The 23,434-nt window shown below is 31.4% G+C and overlaps 2 protein-coding genes and 1 long non-coding RNA gene across 12 annotated transcripts; all 3 read left to right on the plus strand.

The window, feature by feature from the left end:
• Positions 1 to 784: 784 nt before the first annotated feature.
• On the plus strand, positions 785 to 5,466 carry LOC107953137 (uncharacterized). Its single transcript, XR_001699083.2, has 3 exons — positions 785 to 1,511; positions 1,609 to 1,679; positions 5,150 to 5,466. It is a non-coding gene; the product is annotated as an uncharacterized lncRNA (long non-coding RNA).
• Positions 5,467 to 6,256: 790 nt separating this feature from the next.
• LOC107953135 (uncharacterized) lies at positions 6,257 to 9,928 on the plus strand. 10 transcript variants are annotated; one of them, XM_016888366.2, is made up of 9 exons: positions 6,257 to 6,596; positions 6,761 to 6,810; positions 7,252 to 7,333; positions 7,459 to 7,575; positions 7,640 to 7,821; positions 8,064 to 8,115; positions 9,226 to 9,308; positions 9,455 to 9,520; positions 9,646 to 9,928. In XM_016888366.2, exons 5-9 carry the CDS (start codon positions 7,652 to 7,654, stop codon positions 9,728 to 9,730), a joined length of 456 nt encoding a protein of 151 aa, XP_016743855.1. In that variant the 5' UTR covers positions 6,257 to 6,596; positions 6,761 to 6,810; positions 7,252 to 7,333; positions 7,459 to 7,575; positions 7,640 to 7,651; the 3' UTR covers positions 9,731 to 9,928. The 10 variants fall into 10 exon arrangements, 6 of the variants coding, with proteins under 6 accessions (XP_016743855.1, XP_016743860.1, XP_016743859.1 ...); XM_016888371.2 differs by having other exon boundaries at positions 7,689 to 7,821; XM_016888370.2 differs by having other exon boundaries at positions 7,692 to 7,821.
• An 11,515-nt stretch (positions 9,929 to 21,443) lies between these two features.
• Positions 21,444 to 22,223, plus strand: LOC107955881 (uncharacterized). Its single transcript, XM_016891667.1, has one exon. The coding sequence runs from the start codon at positions 21,444 to 21,446 to the stop codon at positions 22,221 to 22,223; it is 780 nt and encodes a 259-aa protein (XP_016747156.1).
• The last annotated feature ends 1,211 nt before the right edge of the window (positions 22,224 to 23,434 follow it).

Below are 23,434 nucleotides of genomic sequence, written 5' to 3' on the forward strand. Positions count from 1 at the left end.
AATTTGGGCTTGTTTTAAACGGTTGGGCCCTCAGACAAACACTGCTTTTAAATTTGATTTCGAAGCCCAAAAGTTATAAAATGCAAATTGAGTCTACTAGACCTATAAAAACAAATATCGATGATCGAAAACCAATTAAGTAATTCAGTTTTTATTCATTATAAATACCATTTTTAAATTCGAATTATTTTAATTTATTCAATTTTCGATTTTGAATATCCAAATCCAATAAATTAATTAAGCATCATATAAATCTAACTCAAGATTTGTACCCAACCCAATATTTAAAGGCCGAATACCCTAATATAAATCACCTCAAAAAATGAAATAACCCAACCCAATTAAATTTCTCAAATATAATGTTAATAAATCCAAATTAAAAAATTTTCCAACTTATTAATTTATAAATTAATTGAATCTAGAATTAAATATTCAAATATAAAAATATCAATTCAAATATACAAAATTTTCAATGAAAGACTAGAATTTTATCACAACGACAATAAAAATATTGGGTAAATTATACTCAATATTTCTTTAAAATACGGAAATGTTTTTGGTTTTTTTTTTTAAATTCAGTTTAGTTATTCCAAATAAAATAATTATTCAAACTAGTAATTTTAATTAAAATCTTCTATTTTTCTCTAATAAATTATAACGTGACACATTAATTAATTAAATTACGATACATGGTATTTTTTATTAATTTTTTGTATTTTTTATTAATTTTTGACTAAAATTTAAGAACCTCTTTATAATTAGTCTAAAACACACATTCGTTTCTGGAGCTTATTTGTTTTCCATGCTGCTGCTGTTGTTGTTGCTTTGTATGTTATCTAATTTAGTAGATTTGAGAAGATCAAGCTCTTCAGACCACCAGTGGAAATTGGTGACAGTCATCGGAGGCAGAGCAACAAAACTAAGCGCTATCCGCTTTTCCACCAAAAAATTTCAGAATGTTTAGAAGAACATGTCTTTTAATTGGAAATAGATTAAGATTTGTATTAATGTTCAGACTTCACATGTGAAAAAAGAAGGGGAAAAACTAAGCTTAGACACTCCCAGGAATGGAAAATCCAAGGTTCTTGATCCAGCATTTTCTGCCTTTTTAGTTCAACTTCCTTGCAAATTTCAAAATTAAGATTTTCATCTTATTGATTTTTTAAATTTTATTTATGGTCTTCCTTTCCACAGTTTTAATTTTAATTTTTAACTTTAGAATTCCCTTTTTATTTTTAATTGTTTTATTAACCTTTGTAGATTCAACCTTGCTCGCTGTTATATACCATTTTTGTATTTTTGAGTAAGAATTGTATTTTTGGGTCCGTTTGGAAGTAAGGAAAATATCTTCCGTAAATTGTTTTCCTGCTTTTACGGTGTTTGGAAGTATGAAAACATTTTACATTTGTAAAATGTTTTACAAACACGGGTAAAATAACCTTCAATTTGGGGAAAATGTCTTACCGATTTCATTTCTGTAAGACATTTTCCATCTCTCGTTCTTCATCCAGGTAAGTCTTCTTCTTCTTCTTCTTCCATTCTTCAACTTCTTATAATATTTTTTCAACTTCCTCTTCCCAATTTCCGTCACATATCTTCTCTTCTCAGGCAAATTTTACACGCTGCTGTTTCGTTTCCTATCTTTCTCTCTGTCTCAGGATCTCATTCCTCTTCGCAAGGTATGGCATCTTCTTTTAAAAAGCTATTTTTTTTCTTCTTGTTCTTTACTTGTCCAAATTTTAACTGATTTCATGCCTGAAATTTTATGCCTTTCTTTGTTTCTTTATTTTTTATTTTTTTTGAGTTTGGGAAATTCTATCGATTCAGGGCAATGAAAATGTAATCTGGTGCCACGTTTTGTTTGCAAATGTGCTTGATTCTTGTGCTTGTTGTTTTTGGAAATGTCTGCCCAAACCTTAACAAGTCTCTGCAAGCAGTAGAGAAAGGTTTTTTTTCAGTCATTTTTAGATCATTTTTTTTCAAGGAAAAATGGAAGACCAATACAAAATTAAAGGCTAACAATGGCACTAGGACTATTCCTAACTAGAGCTCTTCTCTCTGTCTTCGGTGTTAGTTTCTTCCTCCGTTGCACTTTGATTGGATTTACCATCTGTAGGCTTGTCAACATTATGTATTCCCTGCCATATCAAATTCAAGTTGACTAAACTAATGTATAATGGAAGAACAATTCTAACACCATTGTTATGTAGACTAAATTTAAATTTTTTTAAATAGCTGGATCAAAGTAAATATGATCTTTGCATTTTACGTTGCTTCATGGTTTTCTTCATCAACATCAAGCTAATTGAAAAATTCATAAAAATATTTTGAATACAAGGAAACTATAAAAATGGAGATATGAGTTGGGATATTTAGAATTGTCTTTTTCTTATGTAAACCAGTGAATGTTAGAAAAGAAAGCTGCTTAAAATATTTCTCACTGTGAAGTTTGTGGTTTAGCTTGGCCAGATTCATATTGCAAGGTTGCCTGCAACATTGATTCTCCATAACCACCCTCTTCTGCATTTCAGCATTAGAAGCCAAAGCCTTCTCGTACTTTTCCTGCAAATAAATCTTTTTTTTTGAGAATTTTAATATAGTCACAAAAGAAGAGGAAACAACTCTGCTCATAGGATCTTGAATTTAATCAGAGTAGGCACCGTAAAATGAACTGTATGGTAGATGAATCATAAGAATAAAACAAACCTTAATTCTTATGCTGAAGACTTAAAGAAGTTAAGAGAAACACAGCATACCAAGTAACTTAAATTGCCTAACAGTAACTTAAATTTTTCAATAGGAGTCACATCACAAGAATATATATACATGTGTATATATTTAGCATGACTAAAAAACAGAATGAGTAGATTCCTTCTTGATGTATACACTCAAGTATCTTTAAACTTCTCTTTTAATCCTACATGAACAATGGTATAAAATCTGTAGTTTAACATTATCAATGATAACTAGGACATCAAGAAAAGAAGACAGAACCTGAAGCTCAGCATTTATTCATATAATATGTATATTTATTTGTATTGTGTCATCTTTTAATGTACATGAAATCACAAGGATGAATTGGTTAGACCATTGCTATTGAGAAGGTAGAATTAATAAATAAAATTGAAACCCTTCCATAACAAGTATAATATGTATATCTATTTGTATTGCATGTTCTGTTTCAAGCATTCCTTCATTCATATAATATGAGTCTCAGTTTCTCGCTTTGTTGTTTCTGTTTGGCTTTATAATTTTAGAACTAATGTTTATTTTATTTTATAATAAACATAAAAATTAAATTATCATTGGATGCGGGTTTTGGTGATCGAACAATTCAATCACTTCTTCTCTTGCTTTTTCTCGCCAATCTGTGTGGATTGCTAACAACAAGACGGTCCATGAAAGTAAGGAATTGATAGGTTCTTGTCCAACAATGTAAAATGTCTTACACTCGTCAATAAAATCTTCTTCTTAAGACCCAAAATAGATATTCATTTTTGTGTGTGGTGGCATCATGAGCACCAAAGTATTGGTTGAACGATAAAAAAATTATAGGTCAATGCATTTGTAGCTTAATCTGGTCAGTTTGGTTGCCCATTTCCTTCTTAACATCCAGCATAAACATGTGACCAAAGTATTCATTTGGCTGCCTTTGATTAACATATTGTCCTTTGCTGATTCCTGTGTCTTTCATGTCTTTGGTCATACTCCACAAAAGCTAGATCTTGCCTATCAACAAAATCTTTATTCTATTCTCTTATCTTAATCTTATCACTATATGATTAATTGTATGTTTGCACTTTGATTCTTATTTACTTTGCACAATTATTTGTGCGAATTGAATGATTGGAGAGGCATTGCACGTTTTCAATTTGTATATTTTTTGTAGTGATCAAATATTTGTGTGGCATTATTTTGGCTCCGTTTGTTTGCCATCAACTGGAAATATTAAAAGCAAATTTGAATTCTTCTTATAAAACAGATTTGAAAATCTGATGTGCAAATATCATGATTCGAAATTAGAAGAGAGTTGTAATGCTAAGTGTTCTTGCTTGACTCATTAATAAAGATGCCAAATATGACAGAATCATCCAGTAACGTGCTTAATTCTTTCTTCTGCACTGTTTCTTGGTCTTCTCTCATTGTCTTTATGTTGAAAACTACTATTACTCTGCTTTTGTTTTCTTTGGGTTAAATCCAATAAATTTTCTTCGATTTTATGCGTCTTATCTTAGTTATCATTTAAAACATTTTATTCTTGAAAATAATAGCTTACTTTGTTTTCTTGATTTTGACTATGTATCTACTTCAAAATTGGAGTTTTGTTGCTGAATGATTTCTTTGACCTTACTCAAAGTTGGGTTTTCTTTTACTCTTTAGTGACTACAAAAATTAATTAATCTCATGAACTTTTATCATTTTGTTCTTGGTGAAGGAAAAAAGAAACGACTTATGAAAACTCAAAAGTTAATAAAAGTTGAAGTCTTGATAAAAAAGATTTATTTTCAAAAGCAAGAAAAGATGAAAGCTCGAAGAGAAATGGATAAAAATGAAAAAGAAATTGAGAAACACGTTATGTGAAATGAGAAGTTGAGATAATACACTGCAACAAAAGAAGACAATAGCCAAAGGTCAAATCCTAAAAAAATTAATTAAGCAAAAATGATGCCTTGCGAAGTGGGAAGAGCTTCTTTTGGAGGAGCATTCATATCAAAGTTATTTGTTTTTTATTTTAGTAGGATTTTAGAATTTCACTTTATTTTATAAATTAGTTTTTAGTATATTTTAGGACTTTTAAGTTTATTATATATTTTTAGATTTTAGATTGGATAAAGTATAAAGAAATGTTAGTTTGATTTGTGCAAGGAAAGTAGTTTTTCGCTCTAGCAAAAGATTTATCCGCTGGAGCAGCGCGACTACCTGATAAGCGCCGCAAATTTTGATTATAAAAAAGAAGAAGAAGAAGAAGACTCAACCTTAAAAGAAATGTATAAGTGTAACTTTAGTCATGGTAACTTTAGTCATTACTTGAGAAGCTTTATATATATATGTATGCATTTTAGTCATGGTAAATTTAGTCATATATGTGATCTTATGAAAAGTTTACGTATTTTTTGTAGTGATTAAATATTTATGTGGTATTGTGTAGATGGATCGTAATCAACATCATGCAATTGTCGGAGTCGTGGCTTCAGTTTTAGCTTTTGGGACTCTCTGGATTAAAAAATTAAAAACTAGGAAGTAAATTACTTCTCACCCTCAAGAAAGTGTCAATGATGAACAAATTAAATTTGTGGGTGAACAACTTGGCAAAATTGCTAATGCTTTGGAACAATTTACTGCGGATAAGACACCACATCTTTACGAAGAAGTGATGTCAATGGAGGTAGAAGGATTTGATGATGACTTCCTTTGTTCTGTGTTTTATTATTTAGTGAGTCATGAATCTGAGGCAAAAGCTTTTTTAGTTAAAAGTAAGAAGCATAGAAAAATTTGGCTTCAAAAATTTTCTCAAGGTTGAAGATATTGATACTTTTAATGTGGTGTAATATTAGTTATGCACTTGGACAATATTGTTGTTATCATGTGGTGTAATATTAGTTATCATATGGTGTAATATTAGTTATGCACTTGGATAATGTTGTTGTTATCATGTGGTGTAATACTAATTATGTATTTGGATAATATTATTAATTTCTAGTATTAATTGTGGTTTGGAAGCTAATTTATAATTATTCAATCCTTATTTTTTATTTTTTTATAACACAATTACAAATAATTTATTTGACTTTGGTTGTTTTCAATTTATGACGGTTAATATTCTAATTTAATAATTGAGTATTATTATATATTTAAAATGATTTATTTATTTATAAATAAATCATTGCAATACATGTAAAAACAATTTAAAATATAAATTTATTAATATATATATATAAAGTAAACTCAATCAAACAAGGAAAAGATAATAAATTCTTAAATATATAAATTTTTATTAAAACAGCTTTTCAAGAAAATATTTTCAAGAAATCTGCCAAACAACAGAAAATATTTTACACAGATTCATCCAAACACCAGAAAAGTAAATCATTTTCCAGAAATCATTTTTCAAAAAATTATTTTTCAGAAATCATTTTTCAGAAAACATTTTACCTGCAAACAAACGGAGTCTTTTTTTTATTTCGATACCCATCAATTGGAGGTTTGAATTTTATTTATTTATTTATTTATTTTTTTACATATGAGAAGGCAATAAAGAACGTGTGAATTTTTAGGCTCCGTTTGAAAGCTAGGAAAACATTTTCTGGAAAATATTTTCCTGGTTTTACTGTGTTTGGCAGCTTGAAAATATTTTACACTTGGAAAATAGATTCCAAGACACGGGTAAAATGACTTGCAATTTGGGGAAAATGTCTTATCAATTTCTTTTCAGTAAGACATTTTCCATCTCCTTCATCCAGATAAAATTTCTCTGATTCTTCCGTTCTTGAACTTCTTATATTTCTTCCTTTTTTCCTTAGTTCGTTGCATATATATGCTCTTCTCAAGCAATACACGCTGCTATTTCGTCTTTCTCAGGCAAAGCTCTTTTTTAGGTAATTTCCCAAATATCCCCATATTTTTCTATTATAGGTGAAATTTTGTTATTATTGTTCGATTGATGGGGCTTTGAAGGTTATATTGTATCTCTGGGATTTTCCATTTTGTTTCATGTAATACAGATTTTCTAATTATTAATTTATTGGGTTTGCTTCTTCAGGCAAGAAAGAAACTTTCTATGGAATCCATTGATTACCCATTTGGAGAAGAGTAAGCAATGTTCCCATGATCTGTATGTAAAAGCCCTGTATAAATTAGCCTGCAACAACTTGTTTTCCTGGTTATTTTTCATATACCTTACAAAGACACAATACCAACTAAAATTTGCAAGCATATTTTAAAGTATTCTTTCAAGCTTAGGATGATGGAATCTATCCTTCACATAACATAATTTACATGGCTAAAAGTGAAATAACAAAAATATTAGAGTCAGACCTTTTATATTGATAACAGCTTTATTTTCTTTTTTGCATTTATCAATTTGGCCTTATTTTAGGTTTGAAATTGAGATAGTTGAGGATAAAAAATCTTACTTGCAAAACAGACTTAGAGAAGAGGTTCTGCTACCTATCCACCTTTCGAAAACTTACTATTATTATTATCTTGACTTGTATGGAAGCTTTTCATAGTAAAGTCATCTTTCTAATACAGATTGAAGGTAATACCAAACTAAGCCAGTGTGGAAAAACAAAAGAAGACATTGCAAGGGCATCAACTATGTCTTGAGAAAGAAGTACGTTTGTAATGTGAAGCTCTTTTGTTTTTTGTTTTTTGCAATATATGGAGTTTAATATTTGTATTTGCTTTATAAATTAACCGTTGTGAACCTTGATTGTTGCTCTTGATTGTACTTAATAGGTAGCAATATTAAAGGAAGAGTTGCAAAGGGAGAGAGATAAGAGGACAACTTTGGAATCCGTTCTTAATTCATCTCAAAAACAACCCACAGTTCTCCCAGCTAAGATTGACAAAAAGGTATACGATGGCCTGACTCTAATTTAAGTAATCCACCTAATCTTTAACTTGCATCAAATTTTAGCTTGCAACTATTATGAAGAAAAAGGCAGATCTTAATGACATAGCTCTAGCAGAGGCAGATATAATTAATTTGAAAAAGAAGGTTGAAGATCTGGAGGTGCAACTTAATCAACAGCTTGAGAAAAAATCTACTTCTATGAATGATTCATGCAGTCAACGTCAACCAAATCATCATGCAAAAAAGTAAGCTTTCAGTTGGTTCTATCACAATGTCATATCTTTTTGGGTATATGTAGCAAAACATTTCTTATTTTTGTCTCTTTGGTGATAAATACTTGTCATCCTTTTAGTGATTGGAATTGTTTAAACTTTAATGTAAAATACATCTGGAGTTGTTTGACATATTTTTTTCAATTCACATCCTCATCTGGAGTTGTTTTAACTTTTTTTTAACTATATTTATGTTGTTTTTACACTTTATACAGAGAGGATAAGCCAAAGGGTACTGGAGCTGTTGTTAAAGAGTCAGGAAGCAAGGTAAACTCACATTCATTTGAGACAACATGCAGTACTGTAGTTTACTAGAAAATGAATGGAATTGATCCTGTTGTTTTACTTTGATGATTGTATTCCATTTTCTCCAAAATCCAAATAACTCTACCTATTTATTGAATTTTTGAGTGTTTGCCTTAGTTGTTGCTTATGGATGTATGAAGATTCTTGATGCACTCACCCCAAAAGAAATTGTGATTGTGAAAGTTGATGTGGAAAGTTGAAGAAAAAATTGGACAGGCTCCGAGGGATGTGATCAGTTATATGGTTGAATTTATTTTAAAAGAAAAATCGAAACCTCTTGTTTCAACTTTGTCTTAACCGATCAGTATGAGCTGCAGTTTTTTGTTATGATGTGGATATTGAGTGTTGGGTTTAAATGATTGCTTGATCTTAGGTTGGACTCACACTGACTTAGACTCAACTATTAGTATTTAAGGTGAATTTTTTCTTTAATTTTTCTTTCATTTGTTTTCTTGATCGTAGTTAACCCTTGAAGAAATTATTGCTGAATAAACAAGATTGGTTTAATTCTACAGCAAAAAAATAAAAGCAATCCTTTTCTTAGCCTTTATTTACTTTTGTTAGGATTGAGCTCTGATTAGAGATTTTGTTTTGGGTTTAATTGTTGATTCATCTTTTTTTTCTATTATTTCTTCTTCGCCTTTATTTACTTTATTAGGATTGAACTCTGATTAGAGATTTTGTTTTGGGTTTAATTGTTTATTCATCTTTTTTCTATTATTTCCTGGCAACTCCTTTGTTAGTGAATGTTGTTTCCATGTTAGTTTATTGTACGTTTTAGAAAGATCAGAAATCAGGGAGCTTGGGTTGTGTTATTTAATCAAGAATTGAGAAGAGAGGCTAGAAAATAATAGAAGAAAAGAAGGGAATATGAGTGTGTTCATGTACAGTATCTGATAATAACTCCTTAGCTAACAGCTGAAAGTAATGGCCAATAAGAAATTAAGACTTGGCCAATATATGATCTGTGTGGTTACAAAAGGGAATTTAAGCTAACTTTCATCTCAGCAGGTTGCTATGCCTGATTCTCTCTCCCTTTAGCTCCTTTTGTCAATTTCCTTCTTGTTCTAGGTTGCATTGCCTATAACCTCGGAACCGGCAGTGGTACATCTGTGCTTGAAATGGTTGTTGCTTTTGAGAAAGCTTCTGGAAAGGTTAATGCTAGTTGTCAATTCCCATTCAACATCTATTTGTCAATTCCCATTCAACATTCTCTCTCGGCCTCGCTCTCATTTATGCTAATATAAAACTGTTGCTGCTGAAAATATTGCAAAAAAATCCCCATTAAACTATGCCCCAGAGGGCCAGGAGATGCTACAGCTGTTTATGTTTCCACTGAAAAAGCTCAAAAAGAACTTGGTTGGAAGTATGTTTACAATCCTATCTTTTTCCTAATAGATTATTTAGTTAACATGGATAATCTTTCAAAAAGAATTTTCAATTACAGTACAAGATAGGTCCTTTTAATCTTAAGAGTTTGCTATATTGCAGAGCAAAATATGGTATAGCAGAGATGTGCAGTGATCAGTGGAAGTGGGCAAGCAACAATCCATGGGGATACCAGTCAAAGCCTTAGGCTGCAACTAAATACTAATTTTCTTCCCTAGTCTTTTAAAATTGTCTCATAGGGAGAATTAAGTGTACAAATACTTGTTTAATTTAAACAAAACTGATCTTTGATGATCAAAAGTTAGGATTTATCAAATGTTCAAAGATCTTATAAAATTCCTTTGTGTTACATTTATAAGTCTTTGTAAGAGTGATGTTTTTATCATTTCTGGAGTTGAAAAAACAAATGGTTTTAAATTTACCGTAAGGAGTTGACCTAAACAAGATCCCTTTTAGCTTTGATCTTCAATCCTATCTATTGGTTGTCTCAATCTCATCTTTGATAAACTATTTTTTTTAAGGATCTCCATATTCACAAAAGTCCAACTTAAAGAAACAAGTCAAATTTGAGTTTAATTGAAACAAGCAAAGACTTGAGAGGAAGAAGTTCGAACTAAAGAGTGGAGCAGGTAAATGAACCAGTGAAAGATGAAAGAGAACATGTCTAGAAATTATAAAAATTTAAGCTAATTTATTTATAAATAAATCATTGCAATATATGTAAAAAAATTTAAAATATAAATTTATTAATATATGTAAAAATAACTTTTCCGGAAAATATTTTCAGGAATTCTGCCAAACAGCAGAAAATATTTTACATAGTTTTATCCAAACACTAGAAAAGTAAATTATTTCCAAAAAAGTAAATCATTTTCCAGAAATCATTTTCTGGAAAACATTTTATTAGCAAACAAATAAAGCCTTAAACGTTTCACAATTCATTTCTAATGTCCAAGGTGAATTGAGGATCCCGGAAGAAGTTGAAATCCTGATTAAAGGAAAAGCAAGAAGATCAGTAAGTGTTTTTTAGATTAAGAACCAGTGACAAATATTTTTAAATAAGCTGCTTTTTGAGAAAAAAATATTTCTCTCAATTCAAAAATTAGCCCAAAAATACCTTGTTTAGAAGTTGAAAATTTTAACTTCTCCCCAAAAATATTTTTTTTCCTCCAAAGATACTGTCGAAACCATTTTTATTTTGAAAATGGGGATCGACTTTAAAACAAAAATGTAGTCGCCACCAATCCTTTTTGTTTAGATGTGATCGGGTCACCTTGTGATCAATCATTTTAATAAAGTATTTCGGTTTATTAAAACAACGTTTTTAGTCTACGAAAAACTAGAAAATAGATTCGGGAGTCAGTTACGCGCGAAGAAGGATTAGCACCCTCGCAACGCCCAAAATTAGTACCGTATTGATCAATTTACGTCCTAATGTTGAAACTTTGAAAAATATTTTAAAATACAATTCCTTTAAAACATTTGGATAACTTGAATTGGATATTGAGATTCTCTTGCTTAGAAAGCATAAAATATTACGTCCAGCACAATTGGATACAATATTTCGAACGTTCGACACAAGATCATCTCAGGATTTCCAAAACACATGCACTTAACTTTTAAAAATGATATTTGACTATTCGACCCAAACGGTAAACCGAAACCCAACACGATTAGACACGATTTATCGAATTTCCAAATACGAAACATTGCCTCATTTTAATTTGAGAAAACATGGATGGAATTTCAAAAGGATATTCTGTATTTTAGTCGAATGAAAAATCGAAACCCAGCACGATTGGGCACGATCTCTCAAACTTCCAAACACGAAATATTGCCTCGTTTTAAGAGGTTTTTTTTTTAATGAGGGTGATTATAAAAGCGGTGAAGTACATTTATTCGGTTTATATAAAAATGAATTGAACAATTTAAGATGACAAAGTAAGCAAGCTCGATCATAAATTAATACACAGAAATCCAAAAGCAAAGTAACTAATATGGAACATGTACATAGTTAATATATTACACCATTTATCAACGATATTACAAAGGTGCAGATATGTAAATTAAAACACACAAAAACAAACAATAAACAAACGAACAATACATAAAATAAACTATATGTATACAGACAAACAATACATGCAAAACTTTAAAATTAATTATAAAATAAATAAAAATAATCAATGCATAAAATACAAAATATTGAATCTAAATTAATAATATACATATAATGAAAAACTTATTATAAATATATGTACAGAAATAATAATATAAAACATTTGAAATAAACAAAAATACATCATAAAATAACTTTAAAAGGCATAAATTATATATATATGGATTTAAAAGGAAATGTATAATCACAAATAGATTTAAAAGAAAATACATAAATAATATAAAATCAACAATGTATATATAAAAAAATAATGTGCAACAATTCAAAGCTGATGATATAGGAAATATTTACATATATATAAGTGTAAATAATAATTTTGTAACGAAACAGTATAAATGATATACAAAACAATATATATACACGAATAAATAATATACACAAAATACAAATAGCTTAATATAAATAATATATATAAAAATAATAATAAAATATTTAAAAAATGTTCATAAAAAAGAAAATAAATAAATTATAATAAAACATAATGAAAATATACAAAAGAAAATACAACAAGAAAAAATTAAAATAAGGTGGAACCAATTAACAAAATGTTAAGATAATATGAAAAGGGGGGAAAGAATGAATGAATTATAAAGAATATAAAAACATGAATTTTAAAAGAACTTAATGGAAATAAAAACAAAATTAAGGGGATAATTTGTTAACAAATAGAATTTCTAAAGCGTAGACAAGGACTAGAATGAAATATGCCCAAATAAATAGGGATTTAAAATACAAATATTCCAACTCACAAAAGATAGTATTTAAATGAGGAGCAAATTAAAACGATGCACAAATCCTTCGAAATAAACACCGTTATTGAATCGTTGTTTTTTTTGTGTTCGTATTCAGCATCTCCTCTCCTTTTATCAAAAAAAAACCTCTCCCTTTACAATAGTTTTGAATGGCTTTTATAGCCAAATTTTATAACTGATTGCCCTTTTCTCTTTTCCTAGGCAAGTGGGGTAATGGGGTTAGTGGGGTGATTTAGTGGGGTGATGGAATTAGTGGCAAGTAGGATGATGGAGTTAGTGGGGTGATGGAGTTAGTGGTCTGTTTAGTGGTGTGCTAATTGGATGGTTAGTGTTTTGAGCTCTGCTTGTTGAGCCCGGGCAAAATTTGGGCTTTACATATACTTTTAAAAAAGTATTCTTAAAGTACGCCTAAAGTTTTTTTAATTACAGTTATTAGAAAAGGGAATAGACACAAGAGAGAAAAAGTATAGAAGATATTGCACAGATTTACTAGAAAGCCTAACGGTGAGGACTTTTACCATTACGGGCTACTTGAAGCCACCTATCATGTGAATGTTGGCAAATACGGAAAGGTGAATTTGATCATCCAGTCCGTTTAACGAGTGCTCAATGGATACCCATTTTGTTTGCATTTGCTTAATTAATTTCTTTTATGATTTTTAGGTTGTTTTAGTGATTTTGGCTTGATTTCACATTTTACGTTTTCATTTTTGAATTTTTACGAATTTTATGCATATTTTTAGTTTTTTTTTCACATGTTTAATTTTAATAAGGCGTGTTATTTATGAATTGAAAAAGTTTGGGATGAAGGTTTTAGTATATAGCCGCATGCAATCAAAGGAATAAGCCCCCAAGATGATGAAAGGAAGCCTAATAGTTAAGAAATTCAAAAATCCTGTGTAGAATTCCAGTTCAGTGTTTTTACCAGATCTCAAACTCCAAAAATTGATTTTATATATGATAAATATTGATTTCATAATTTATCTGGCTTATGATGAAACCAAAGCCCCGAAATGACAAGAATAAAAAATATGAGCCACAAGTCCTGAATTCTATTTTAACTCATTAGAGGAAATTTATCATTTCCACCCCTTTTTTGCGATTTCACCCTTCAAACACATTCTTATGATCAAAATCATGGGTGGCCAACTTCTGGCTTAACTATTTTATTCTCTTAGGTTTTTTAATAGTTTTCTCTTTGTTTTTCTTTACTTTTAGATTTGTTTCCATTTTATAATCAATCGCTTGGATATTCTATTTTGGATCTTCAATAATATTTGATGGATTTTAATATCAATATAAGTTATTGTATCTTTTATTTTAATCTTTGATGGCATGATTTTCTTATTAGTTACTAATTCTTCCATAGTGATTAGGATTTCTATAGCTTAATTTTGAATGATTGAAATAGAATGAATTATGATTTAGGTTAATAACTAGATTAACTACTTTATTTGAAGTTATTACTAAATTGAGCAACGCCTAATCAATAAATTATTAAGAAAAATATGAAAGTTGATTATAGCGAAATAGTTACGTAGTTAATGGAGTCTAGCTAAGATAAACATCAACTATTTGGCTATCTTATAAGATATCCACCAACTTAGGTTAGTGGGGACTCTAATAATAGTGTAAATGCCAAAAGAATTTTGATGTTCCGTAAGGGACTGTTCCAGTGATTTCATCCATGTATCTAATTAGAAATTCATTTTTACTGGATTTAATTATTTTTAGACTATTGAGATGCTATTAGGATGCATTTTGAGATGTTTTTAGAGTTTCAAACTCAATTGGATAAAATAAGAGATAATGGGCACAATTATAATTTTTGCCCTTAGGGGTATTTTGGTCATTTGGGATCTAAATATAATTAAATATTAAAGATATATTGATGCATGGTAATGAGATAATATTTGGGATGGTTAAACATGAACTTAGCTTTAGAATTTCATTGGGACCGCACCTTTTGCTAACCTTTGACTTGGTGACCCCCTCCCCCCCCCCCCAAAAAAAGAATCACTATCCACCCTTTTTTTACTTCAATCTCTCACCATTTTTCTTTGTTTTCTTGCAAAATCATCCTTTAAAAATCATAATAGAGCTAAGATTCTCCACTAAACTCATCACCCACACATTTAGATTTTGGGTTCTAGCATATAAAGATTGAGTTTGAGAGAGAAGGAAGAGCTTTAGTAAAGATTCGTGGCTTTTTATCATTTTATCATCTTATTACATGTTTAGAAGCTTTAAAATGAATTGTTGAGCCATTAATATCACTATTTCATGCTATTGTAACATATGGGCAATTGGAGAAAATTGTTGTTTTGAATGAAATTAAAGAGAAGAAAGTTGCTAGAGGTCATTGGTTGTGATTTTAAAGTGTTCTGTAATAGTTTCTTTTATATAATTCAGGGTTCTTTAAGTAGGTTATATGCATACCATGAATGAAGGGACTTACAAAATATTTGAAGTGTTTTTAGGTAAACTTAAGGAGTCACATTGCGACTACAGAGCCCAACATCACGACATGGCATATATGACGTCATGACCTCATTATTCAGTAAGGCTCATCGCGACGTCGTAAGTCCCTACATTGCGGCGTCGCGCCTGTTTCAACACTACAATATTTTTTAAGTTGTTTGGACCTTTCGAGGCCTATTTTGGGTTCCGATCACCTTTGATTAACTCTAAGTAAGTCTTAAATGATTTTAAATTGTATTCAAAACTTTAAATCTTGTCTAAAATATATTTTAATTATTTTATAAAAGTATTTCAAAATTTCAATTCTCAAATAAATTCAAGATTTCTTACTTGTACATGATTCGGTGACATTTCCCATCTGTACCGATCATCTAAAATGGGTGAGGGGTATTATAGACAATGATGATTGTGACATGCTTGTGAGGTGACAAAAAAGTAGGTAGCTTTACGTTAAGTCTATCTAAGTTATTATGTCGAGATTAGGTAAAAGTTGGATAGATTATTAATTACCTTTAAGTAAAGGAATTCCGGATCATTAGTTTGTGAATTAACATTATGATTAGTTTTTTGATGTTATTTTATTTTATTTTGTTAGTTAATTTAATTATCAATCATATTTGGTTGTCGACTATGTGATTTATTTGGAAGGTTGCTTAATTTTAGTATTGATTATTTGATTATTATTGTGAGTAGAATAGTTAAGTTATTTACTCTAGTAGTTTACTTTCCTTTTGGGTTTTGTCGTACCAATTAAATTTACTCTCGCCAATGAATTCTGTCAAATGTGGTTGCAACAAGAAGGAAAACAATGAGGGAGAAACACATGTTGTTCCATAAGCTTCAAAGAGATGGTATGACACTCCAAACCTTCTTCTAATCACATTTCATATATAGTCTTCCCCAGTAGGCATAGGAAATTTGACAATCATGCAAAAGGTGGCTACAACCATCTTATCTATCCGCATTATAGGTCTCTTAAAAATTGCATTATAGGCCACTAGGTGGTTTATGACCAGGAAATTTACCATATTTGTGACTATATCTTCTCCATCCACTAAAATCATTGGAAGAGTGACAAACCCCTTAACTGCAACCAGCTAGTTGGCAAAACCATAAACCAAGCTAGCTTTTGTCACAGGAGATGTTTGGATTTAGGGGACCCTTCCCTTAGTCGCAAGAAGCATGGGGATCAATGTCATTATCATCAGAAAAGCTTGAGATATCCTCACTATAAGCACCCATTTGAAGTTGTCTTCCAGAATGTCCTACTTAAGTTGCGACATCCTTAAGATGAAGAAATGGATTCCAGTGAGAGCATTCTTAGGAGTGAGCAAAACTCTATTCGACTCGAAAAAATAAAAAAAAATCTAAATTTCGAGTTAAAGGAATCGAGTTATTCGAACTAATCGAATTATTCGAGTCAACTTGAATCTTTTTTTTCGAATTTCGAGTTCGAATCAAGTTTGGTTTTTGAATTCGAATAAATCGAATACCAAACTATAATATTTTACATTTTACCCCAAACTCCCAAACCTCTTTACTTTCACCCAAAACTTTTACTCCTTCCCAATTTCCCCCAAAAACTTTTACTCCTCTCTCATCCCACCACCTTTTACCCCAAACCCATTCCCCCCTCCCAAATTTTACTCTCTCCATTGGCTTCCCCCCCAAAGTTTTACTCCTTCAACCCTCACAATTTTTTATTTTCCCCTTAAACTTTTACTTTTCACCTTTTACCCCAAAATCAAAAATTAAAATCATCCAAAAAAATCCCTAAACCTAAATAGTAATAATTTTATTTATATATACTATTATATTATTAAATTAAATTTTATATTTTTTACTATTTATATTATTGAATTATTTAATCATATTGAATTTTTATTGTAACACCCCAAACCCGGCCTAAACGTTATGGTCGAATCTGGCGATGTAACATGAGAGTGTTTTTGAAAACGCCCTGCCCTTAAATCGTTCCAATTATTATCTTTTAATAGTTCGAGAAAACGTGGATTAATTGATTTGTTTTAAACATTTCTTTTACGAGGAAGCTTTTGAAACCCAAATAATTTTTGAAAACTATTTCATTTACTAAAAATCTTAGTTTATTTTAGGAAAACTGTACTTAATTACGTTGCAGTTTATAAATCCATAATCAACAGTTCGAAATCCAAAATTAAAACTGAATAGTCCCAAAGTCCATCATACATAAAATACCAACAAGAAATAAGCGATGTAACCGCATGGTAGTGGTGGTCACCGTTGAGCCCTCCGCTGCACTAATCCATCAAGTCTGGGAATTTATCTACACAGATTAAACAGAAAAGGGTGAGTTTTCGCAAACTCAGTGTGTAATCCCCACAGAAAATATACACAGTATCAGAAGTTAGTCATATATCCAAAAAACAGATAATTCGAGCCTGAGCCCTTTACAGAATCAATGTGAACCTTAGTCCACTCAGATACAGAATAAGATACGAACTGGGTCTTAGCCCATCTTAAACATAACATGCATAACATAACAAAATAACAGAATTATGCCCACCAGCCCTGCACACCAACTCTGTCTAACCCAACACACCATGTGGGGATAAAATCGACCTACCCATCCTAACACATTGTGTTGTACCGAAATACAACACATAATCAGATAATTGCAGTTGAGCTACCAGATGACAGGCCTAAAAACCTTTCAGAATACTTCCTCTATCATAACACCAACCCCACTCTAATGCAATGCATCAAACAAGTATGACATGCTATAATGCAATTTAACAGATCATACAATCGGTCAGATACACATGCTAAGACTAACATGCTTAATATATACATCACATAATCAAATCACAAAATCAGGGGTCTAAGTAATGCTTATCGACCCTACAGTAGGTCACAGTCGACTTGGGCGACCCGTGCAACCTTACAGATTATTTCAGAAAAATAGGCTCACACGCCCGTATAGCCCCTATGGCCCAAATTGGCCTTGGCCACGTGGATCACACGGCCTGGCCCAAAAATCCTACACGCCCGTGTAGGCCGACACGGGCCCAATTAGTCAATCTCGTATCTCATTCACGGCCTCAGCGGCCATCACACAGCCGTGTCATACACCCATGTCTTACGCGCATGGCCTGGCTTGTCGATCACAAGCTCGTGTACTACCACACGGGCGACCACATGCCCATGTGACGTCGACAGAATCATTTTTTGGCTTTCGCCGACCCTCATTTTCTGTGGTTTTGGGTACACGCCTGGTTACAAAACGAAGCTAAAACAACCCTGAGCACTCTAAAACCTAAAATCAGTGTATACAACATCAGTTTAGCAAATTAGAAATTGAGACTAGCGAATTCACCATTAAAGATTTTCCCAAAACTCGCCTTACCGTTAACAGAGAACTTTTGCAACCACTTTTTGATCCACAAACCGAATCCACTACTCAAAGATTATCGCCTAAACCAGTAATTCCAGAAAAAGGTTCAAATTCTTATTCTAATGATAAGTAATCACAAGAAAAAAGAAAAAGAATCACCTACCGAAACCGCACCAATGCACTTCTCGAAGCAAGAGGAAATCAATACTCAAGAATGAAAAAAGGATAAAAAGAAAAAGGGAGGAATTTAGGAGAATTTCGACAGAGAAAAGCAAAAGAATAGAAGAGGAAAATCGTCAGAAATTCAGAGAGTGGGAAGGGAAGGCCGAAATTCGCTATACCGAAACCACACCACTACTCAGAAACCTAGACAAAACCAACTCTTGCCGAACTAATAGCAAAAATTATCCCATTTTTCCCACATAGAGATTTGAACACAAGACCTCAAGCACTACAACTCTCCACTTAACCACTAGACCAACAAGCCCATTCTAAAACATTTTGACAAATAAATACTTTTAAGCCTAATAACTAAAGGTCAGGCTTTAAACAATAAAAATGCCAAAATTTGCCTAAACTAAAGCTTGAACTTGGGACCTCACACACACACACTCAAGACACATAACCATTAAAGCAAATAGATAGTTATGTCAATGAATTACAAAAATATATTTAAAAACATTGGGCGTTACATTTATAATTTTTTATTAAAATTGATTTATTGATGATGCTATAAAATATTCATGTTTAAATTTTATGTTGGTATCAATTTCACATTTTATCTTTAAGATAAATTTTATTAAAAAATCACATTTTTTACATTTAATATATTTTTTTAATTTTAAAATACATAGCGACAAGAATCAAAAGATAATTGAAGCAACTAAGCAAGAAAATAAACTAACTCGTATATAAAATATTAATAAATAAATTATGAGGGGATGAAAGTTAATAACAAATTTGATTATCGTGGGTGATAGTGATTATAAGGACCCAAAATCATTTTTTTAATTTAACTCGAACAAATATATTCGATTCCAATTCCATCTCACTCGACTTGATTCGAGAAAATTTCAAATCGAGTTAGGATGATAAAATAAGATTCGTCAACTCGATTAACTCAAAATTTTTTTATTTGATTCGATCGAACGCTCACCCCTAAGCATCTGCCATAATATACTCGCCTCCCAAAGTAATCGTGAAACTTCTTTCATTCGAGTCCATAAGGGTAGTATACATCAAAACTAAGATGATGACCCTCCCGGAGCATATCAAAGAAGGGTTGGAAGTTTAGCCCAACATGGTTTAACGGCTAAAAAGCTACTTGCATGACAACAAGTACCCCTTGCACAACATTAACAAGGGCAACCGTTTCCACTATATCCATGACCTTCTTGGTCTCCATCTACTTACCTATCTCTCCCCTCCGACAAGCTCTTTCTTCCCTTGAGGACTAAGTTGACCTTTCTAACCTCTCGATAGTAGTATTGAGATTGAGTTCTAAGTTACTAATCCTTCGGTCCCACTCATGGATTCACGCGATAACCATCACTAATTTTGTTCCTTCAAATATTGATATATTAGCTCTTTTAGAGTTTTCAACTACATTACTAAATAATTAACTCTTCTGGAGCTTTCAACTAATTTTGTACTACCAAATATTGCATCAATATTGGTTTGTTTTGCTACTTGTAAGGATAATATTCATTGTTACATTGTCAAGTAGACATGTTTTGTTCCTAAGAAATTTTTTGAACAAAATATTTGGGTATTCAACAAGTATACAGAATATTTGGGCATACAAGTGTCTTAAAAACTCTCATTGTTCTCTTATTTATTATTATGTTTTCACTTCTAGTGGTTATTATTAATTCTAACATGACAAATTTCTAAATGTCTCAATAAAAACTAATATTACAAAATTTTATCGTGATAATTTAGTCAGATCTAAAACAATTAATAATCACAATCATATCTCAATTAAAAATATTCTAAAGCATTTTATCAATCTAAATTTTGCTCGATAAATCCAAGATTAAAAACCAAAATCAATATTGTAATCAAATCTTTCACCATCCTCAAAATAGAAATAAAATAAGGTAATAATAATTAATCATAAGATTAAAAAAATAATTTCAATATAAAATATTAAATAAAAACTTTCCGAAAACTCCACATCTTATGTCTAAGACCTAAAAGAATAGATTTGATCTTCAATCCTTAAATGAATAAATCTGATTAGGGTTTATAGTTGTCTTGAAGTAAAAAACTTAAAAACTTTGAAGTAGTTGAGTGGGTAAAAGATTGCCAAAGGCCATAAAGTGTAGGTTCGACTCTTATTCTCGTCTCTTTTTACTTTCCTTTCTTTTATCATGTGATGATGGTTTTATAACCTTCTTGACACAAAACAATAATAATCATTTAGTAGTTGATTAGTTAAAGTTATTTGATTTATTCTTGGGTTGCGGGATCAAATCCCACTGTAGGAGTTGGGGCTCTTTTTCTTATGATAAAAAAAAATAAGTTTTATAATTAAATTGAGAAAATTTTCAAGTGATAAAAGTGAATGAATGGTTGAGGGAAATGAAAAAAAATTGTTTTTGTGACATGGGTTTGAAATTAACTTTGGGTGTGTATAATAAAAGTGACAGAATGGTTAAAGGAGATGAAAAGAAGTTCTAGCTTTGTAATGTGGGTTTGAAACTTTGGGCGTGTGTCAAAATTTTTTCTCTATTGAGAATCATGAAAAGTTTTAAAGAGAGACTAAAAGGGAGTAGTGTAAATAAATGATGGAAAATTAATCACACCACGTTTCTATTTTTTTTATTAAGTGTTATGGTCAGTTTATTGACTCCTATTTCTTAGCAAGTCTATTAGTTAAATTAGTTTGTTTAATCTTTTTGGGATTATTTTGTTTTCATTAGTCTGTTAGTGGAGAATCTTACTTCCACGATTTAATTTCTCTGTAAGCCTATATAAAAGCATAATTGTTGAAGTTAATAATAGTGAATTGATTTTGGTAATCTTCCTCTCTTGTGTTAAGTATTCCTTTAAAGCTTGTCATCAGTGGTATCCGAGTCAGGTTTAGAGTGTTTTGTGTTGTATTCCATATACGATGTCGCAACATCTGAATGATTCCGATAGATTTGTTCAACCTGCTATTCCTCGCTTTGATGGTCATTATGATCATTGGAGCATGTTGATGGAAAATTTCTTAAGGTCAAAAGAATATTGGTCTACCGTTGAGGATGGAGTCCAAGAGCTAGAAGCTGGAACCAGTTTGACAGATGCACAGAAGATAGAGATTAATGCACAAAAGCTAAAACATTTGAAGGCAAAAAATTATTTGTTCCAAGCAATTGATCATTCAATCCTTGAAATAATTCTTCGCAAGGATACGACAAAACATATTTGGGACTCAATGAAAAAGAAGTATCAAGGCAATGCAAGGGAAAAGTGTGCACTGCTTCAAACGTTAGGAGGAGAATTTGAGAATTTGTGCATGAAGCCAAGAGAGACTATTTCAGATTATTTCTCCAAAACAATGACAATCATCAATAGGATGCGTACTCATGGGGAAAAGCTTGGAGATGTTGCTATCATTAAAAAAAATTTACGATCCTTGTTGCCGAAATATAATTTTATTGTCTGCTCAATTGAGGAATCAAAAGACCTCGATGCTCTTTCCATTGATGAGTTAAAGAACTCATTAATGATTCATGAGTCAAAATTCGTTTTACAAGATAGTGAGAAGGAAGTGTTGCAGGCACTATCGTCTCACAAAGATTCTAGGCATGGTAACAACAAATGGAGGAGAAGAAGCATCGATGATAGGAGAAATGTTTGGGATCATCGTATGCCTGATAAGAAGCCAAAAGCTATAGAAAAATCCTAGATTGAATGTTTTCGGTGCCACAGGTATGGTCTGTAACACCCCCAACCTGTATCCATCGCAGGAATAGGGTTATGGAGCATTACTGGAGTTTTCAAAACAATTACAGATAATCTATGTACATTACTATTCATGTTCGAAACATGTCATATCGTTCCTTGAATGGACCCTCGAGGCCCAATTTCTTCATTTGAAACAAGTTGGGACTAAATCAGAAACTCAGAGAATCTTTCACAAAATTTCAAAATTTTTCTTATGTACAGGGGTCACACGTCCGTGTGGCAAGACCGTATGGCTCACATGGCCAAGTGACAGGTCTATGTTTTAGGCCGTATGGGCCTTAGATGTGAGGCATATGGCCGTGTCCCAACCCGTGTCCTTACCCGTGTAACTCTACCCGTGTGCTTATTTCTAAGCATTCTATTTTTCAATTTTAAGATGCAAGGCGCACAAGGCCAAACCACATACCCATGTGCCAGGCCGTGTGTCACACACGGTCAAGACACACGCCCGTGTGTCTACCCGTGTGGAAAAATAAAGCCATTTCCTAGCTTTATTTCTCACCCAAATTTTCCATTAACCTACAACAACGCTTACACATATATAACAACCAATTCAATACATATTATCCAAGCCAATTGCAAGAATTATGTGTGATATATTATCACATACATTCATGTATTTCCAAACTTACCTTAATAACTTCATTCATTGATTACTAAAAACTACTACTAAATACATGCATACAAACATATACAGATGTATCATTCACAATCATATTTCAAGTTTAACTCTTTTCTAAGCCAACTCAATACACGCCATATAAACCATAGGATATTTAATAAAATCTACCAGATTAATCTGGATAATGTAGTCTGATATGTTGATCTGATCCTTCGAACTCATGTTAATCTACAAGAAACATTAAACAACACGAATAAGCTTATTGAAGCTTTGTAACGCCCCGAATTTGGGCCTAGAAGTATTGAGCCTTGAGTATAGGTCCGTAAGGAGGTTGTATATAAGCATTTAATTGTGCAAGGAAATGACACAATTAAATGTCTACTTTGGTGGTTTATGGCCCTGAGAAATGTTGGAGAAACCTTGGGTTCAAACCTGGGATTTAGCAAAAATTTTGGTTTTAAGTGAATAAAACCCTGGGTGCTTGGATGAAGGCCTTTTAAATTATTGTGGTAAATAAATGACATAATGAA

The sequence above is a fragment of the Gossypium hirsutum genome, chromosome A07 (assembly GCF_007990345.1).
Source record: "Gossypium hirsutum isolate 1008001.06 chromosome A07, Gossypium_hirsutum_v2.1, whole genome shotgun sequence".
NCBI classification, from domain to species: domain Eukaryota; kingdom Viridiplantae; phylum Streptophyta; class Magnoliopsida; order Malvales; family Malvaceae; genus Gossypium; species Gossypium hirsutum.